General features: G+C 39.0%; 1 protein-coding gene across 1 annotated transcript; it reads right to left on the bottom strand.

Annotated features, from left to right (window-relative positions):
• Positions 1-3,528: 3,528 nt before the first annotated feature.
• Positions 3,529-5,160, bottom strand: LOC119572229 (ornithine decarboxylase antizyme 1-like). The gene is made up of 3 exons (XM_037919206.1): positions 5,009-5,160; positions 4,266-4,506; positions 3,529-3,677 (listed from the first exon to the last, which is right to left on the bottom strand). Exons 1-3 carry the CDS (start codon positions 5,087-5,089, stop codon positions 3,568-3,570), a joined length of 432 nt encoding a protein of 143 aa, XP_037775134.1. The 5' UTR covers positions 5,090-5,160; the 3' UTR covers positions 3,529-3,567.
• Positions 5,161-5,236: the final 76 nt, after the last annotated feature.

Genomic DNA, 5,236 nt, shown 5'->3' with positions numbered 1-5,236 from the left:
CAGACCCTATAAAAACATTATGGGGGTCGCCACAGTTGGCACATGTGGTGACTGTGCAGAGCAGTTTGACCGAGTATGACCAGGTTGGGCCCCACAAAGGACAATGGCTGTGGAACGCAATGGTTTAGCAGGATGTCTAAATGCTAACAATTTTGATACTGACGGGAAGGAGGTTGATACAGTCGGACAGGGAGGGACTCTCCACCAATGTAAACATTAAAGGAGAGGTCATGTCTGCGGAAAGTAATTTTGGCAATGTTAGTAGGGTTCTTAGGATGACCTGGGAGGAATGGAGTAGCACTGTACTGATATGGCAATCATAGTCCATGAGGCAGGCAAGTAAGTCTTCTGCACAATCTGACCATTTTTTGTTATAGATAGGGCAGTTTGCTGGGGAGATAGAGACAGTTCCAGGGGAAGTATTGAGGGTTGTGTGTGGTTCTGCAGGAATGGAGTTGCCGGAGAGATCAGTTAGCGTTGATAATGCTATAACATGGGCTTCAGATATTACTGTGACGAGACGGGAACGGTCGGGTCGGCTTCGGAAAGGCATTGCTGGAAGAGGATGTGTTGTCAGTAGGAGCTGTGGGAGGGATCACAAAAGATCGGTCCTATTTGGCTGGGCTAAATAGAGTATTTAAGATAATTGTAGAGATAGAGGTAGTAGAGGACGGGGCGTGTAGAAAGAGGGAGCAGTGTTTGGGAGGTAGTTATTATGAAGAGATGGGCAATATGGCTGTAAAGTAGTAGTAAAGGAGGATGGGGTAGTTGAAGATTGTGGGAGTAGAGGTGATGAAGTTGAGTATGTTGGGAGAATAGGAATTGTCTCCTGGAGATTCAGTATTGATTTGGGTGGATAACGTACAGTAGGCATTAAAGAGGGGGTAGTAGTTGCAATGTTCGGAGTCGTGCTCAAAGGAGAGCCTGGGGTTGGGGAATCGGGAGAGTTTGAATTGGTGGGCCACCCATGGCTCCCTCAGGCCATTCAGGACTGGCACAAAGTCGACCTTTCATCCTTTCAGCACAATTCTCACACCTTAGGAAGTAGATAGTAGAAACGGTTGGAAAGGGACGGAAACGAAAAAGCAGGAGGGGAAAAAAAGACCATGCAAAATTAGTTGAGTCAAGGGCCTCAGCCCAGTCTCCATCTCCTAAGCTTCCCCACGACAACAAAGGGCAAGGGATTGGGTGGTTCATTACTGAATAATGCATGATACAGGACAGCATCAAATTGAAACTTCCCATTTTCTTCCAGTTTCCAACCAGGCAGAGGTGCGCACACACATGTGCTCCTCAGTGACGTGCAGTTGTTTATAAATGACTCCCCATTAACAGGCGCAGACTCATAGGAAAGTGTAGTACAACACTTTGTCGGTAGAAATGAGAGCTCTTGTTAGTTTTCTTAATCAAAGAATCAGGAAACAGATTTTATTGCAGTTCCAATGTGTAAGCTTTAATAATTACCATTTTTTGTCAAAAAGGGAAATTCATTTTATGTCATTCTTTTTTCCAGGTCCTTCATATTGATGATAGTATAGTAACCTTTGATTTATGTAATATTCATATGTGTATTCAAAATGTACACTTTGCCTGGTGTAAATGTGTTGCAGATTGATACTTTAAAGGAAAAAATGAAAAGAAAAAACATACTTTACTTCATTATATTTCATAGGCACAGTACACTCATTCTGAATTAAACTCAAGGATCTCATAATAGTATTAGTTTCTCAAAAATTATTTCAATAAATATGTTGCTTAAATTTTTCAGAATTCTAGGATATTTGCAGTACAGTCCAGTTTTTTTTATAAGCAAATCTCTAGTATGCAAGAAATTACAGTTCAGTCAAAATCAGCTACAAATATTTCATAGGATTTGTCATCTTTTTTAGCACTCAAGTTAAGAAAAAATTAATTACTTTAGCCATCTTAATGTTGTCGTTTCTTATTCTGTTTCATAGTCACCTAATAAACTACTCCTTAGTAATTCAAGTACAACTTCTCTTACACACTTTGTCATTTATGAAAATGCATATGCATTATTACAGTGAAAATTTGTTAAACACATCTTCCATACAAGAAAATAGTTACTACCAACAATGCACTATGTTCCTAACAATATTTTACTTTCCAGTAAAAGAATTTTGCGAATTGTCATGATACAAAAGATAACTAACTAAAAGTATGAACTAAATATGTGATGGAGGAAAAATGTAAGTCAGAAATACTGGTGATGTTATTTTAATTTTTATGCACATGCTTTGTACATTAAAACTTCCTGTATCTATTGTTGACGAAGGCCACATCTGTCACTACTGCATCATCTAACAGATGATACATATAAACAAACAAAGAAATGAGCAAATCTTTTCCAAGAAACAATCGCTTTTTGTGTAACTGAAGTATTTTCAATAAGAATTCAAACAAACAAGTTTTCTTTTTTTTTTCAGATCCTCTCCAATTATAAGTTGCTTCAACAGGAGAAAAAAAAATTACAGTTATTGTGTGATTTATGAATATATGAACAAAAGAAATCACTGATTGTTTCTCCCAGTACAATGAAAGGAAATATCTTATAATACAAAATCATAATGGTGACTCGTGAAGAACTACAAGTGCCACTGTAAACTGCACATCTACATATCTGAATAAAATGGTAGAATCACATGTGATAAAATGAAAGAATAACATACTGGGAATCTACAAAGATTCAAAAAAACATACATGGAATGAAGATCAACTTTGTTTTTCTTTTTTGTCATCCTTTTTTTTACATTTTATTGTTTTCCACTTTTTTTTTTATTTATTTTTTATTTTTTGGTTGAGATTTATATTTATACATGTCCTACTAGTAGCAAACAGCAGAGGTTTATAGTGGAGTCTGTTGGAAAGAGCTTGATATAGGATCAGATCGTAGGATGCCATTTGATCACTGATGCCATCAGCAACAAAGTCAAGCCGTGGATCAATAATGCTCATTTTCTTGATCAAATTTAGGAATGCTAAAATAAGCCTTATTGAACTACTATTTAGGGCACACTTTTTACACATCATAAGAATATGCCGAATGAAATTACAAATGAAACCTCAAACACAAGCACAGGAGAGAACATCTTTGGTCCACAGTTTCCTTATTATATAAAATCACTCAAAGAAAGAAAATATATATATGTTCAAACTATAGAATATCTGCCCAATACAAGTTACATGTTGCTCCAGTCTTTATGGTGAAGTAACAGGAAGCTGTACGTCAATACAGCAATTCTGTGAGTTACTCGTAAGTGGTGCAGCAGTAAGGCACTTACTCTCTGCCCTCTACCTGCCACGAAGCAATTTCCAACCCACTCCACAACAACAAGACTCAGCTTGGGGAAACCAGGACAATTCTGGGTTTAAAAAGGCTGCACATTGTCTTCCCTCTAATTCAATCATCGCTTCTGACAATGTCTGAAAATCAAAACCTGTGAAATACAAAACTTGCAGATACTATTCACTCACAAATAGGGGAAAGAACAATCTGCAATCTATCAAAACCCAACCACAATACAGAAACATTGACCTGTGACAATACTACTCGATCTCATAGAGCATGTAGAAGTGATCACTGTTGGCGGGTGCCATCGGATGGCCAGGTGGAATGGCCTCAAACCCGAGGAACATGAAGGTGCGGATGAGCATAGCTGGAAACCAAGTTCAATTTCAGTATCAAAAAATACAAGTGACAGTACCCTACAATTCAGTAATTACTAAATCATAAATACAATTAAATAGAACCAGAAAAAAATATATATATATATATATTAAAAATAACAGTTTTATTCTAAAATGTATCTTTAGTACAAACAATATTAAATATTAGGATTAGCTATGTAAACAAATTGATGTAAGCAAGATTGCAAATAGTACTTTTGACTCTTTCCTTTAACCCAATGCCGCCGGGCAGGGCAAATACGTACATGCCATGCCCACTGTGAAGTTTACTTTACTGTTTTTACTCATAGCTAGCTACACTTGTACTAAGTAACATATGAGCCAATTACAAGTACTGCCTGTCTTGTCCGTTTACCCTTTTCCTTGATATTCATAGCATTAGTAAAAAAAAATTTCCCGCCAATTCAAGGAACGGTGTAGGTCACAAAGTCTACTAAAATGACTCCTTTGTGGCTAAGGACTAGCAGAGCCATCTATGTGCAGAAAGAAAATAAAAAAATGGCAGCACTGGGTTTAAATAAAACTTTACACTGACAATCTTCTAGATAATCACTAACCTCGATCACTGCGATCCTTCTTGAAGCAGATTAGCACATGAGAGCAGCCAAGGACTTCCTCAGCATACTCCAGCAGTGACACAAACGCCTCCTTGCTGCCCTCTGGTAAGTGCACAATTGACAAGTAGAGGCGACGGCCAACTACAACAGTTTCCCACACAACCGTTGTCTGCTCCGCCAGTTGGAATTCAAAGCTCAGATGGGCACACCCACTCTGAGCCGCAGACACTACTTCAGTACCCTGAAAGTCAATAATTCCAATGTATATTTACCATAATCTAAATCATATTGAAATCAATATATTCCAAGACTTAATTTTAGAGAGAGAGAGAGAGAGAAGAGAGGGGAGAGGGGAGAGGGGAGAGGGGAGAGGGGAGAGGAGAGAGGAGAGAGGGGAGAGGGGAGAGGGGAGAGGGGAGAGAGAGAGAGAGAGAGAGAGAGAGGAGAGAGAGAGAGAAGAGAGAAAGAGAAAGAGAAAGAGAAAGAGAAAGAGAAAGAGAAAGAGAAAGAGAAAGAGAGAGAAAGAGAGAAAGAGAGAAAGAGAGAGAAAGAGAGAAAGAGAGAGAGTGTGAGTGAGTTAATTTTAGATAACCCACATCAACAGTTGTGTGTCAAAGCAACATGTGCAACTCTCATCAAGACAAAAAATACAAAATGGATATGGCAGCATTGACCAATTCAAAATAATCCACCACTTCAGAGGTTTGCATAATTTGTAACATGACAAGGAGAAGCTTCCTTACCGACACAGGTTTGGACCGCGTGCCGGCCACAGGGGGCTCTGATGGTTTCCCCACGCCGCTGCCCTCTGCACTAGTAGACATGTAGGCGGCATGGGGGGCATCAAACCCACCACCGCGGCCCTGCACCCAGGTGGACTGAGAAGTGGCGCATGCCGTCATCTACACACTCCGTACTGAAAGAGAGATATTCGAGATTCTGGTTAAATAATCACAGGGAAAAAAGTATGA

Source organism: Penaeus monodon, chromosome 4, assembly GCF_015228065.2.
Source record: "Penaeus monodon isolate SGIC_2016 chromosome 4, NSTDA_Pmon_1, whole genome shotgun sequence".
Classification (NCBI taxonomy): domain Eukaryota; kingdom Metazoa; phylum Arthropoda; class Malacostraca; order Decapoda; family Penaeidae; genus Penaeus; species Penaeus monodon.
The sequence above is the reverse complement of the archived record's forward strand: the minus strand, read 5'-3'. Positions and strand labels throughout refer to the sequence as shown.

What these genes read in the sequence shown, in the direction of transcription:
- LOC119572229 (XM_037919206.1), bottom strand. Translation starts at nt 5,089, where the DNA reads ATGTCTACTAGTGCAGAGGGCAGCGGCGTGGGGAAACCATCAGAGCCC. An exon ending in CGCGGTCCAAACCTGTGTCG is followed by an intron (nt 4,507 to 5,008) that starts GTAAGGAAGCTT and finishes ATTGACTTTCAG; the next exon opens with GGTACTGAAGTAGTGTCTGC. An exon ending in GAAGGATCGCAGTGATCGAG is followed by an intron (nt 3,678 to 4,265) that starts GTTAGTGATTAT and finishes CTTGGTTTCCAG; the next exon opens with CTATGCTCATCCGCACCTTC.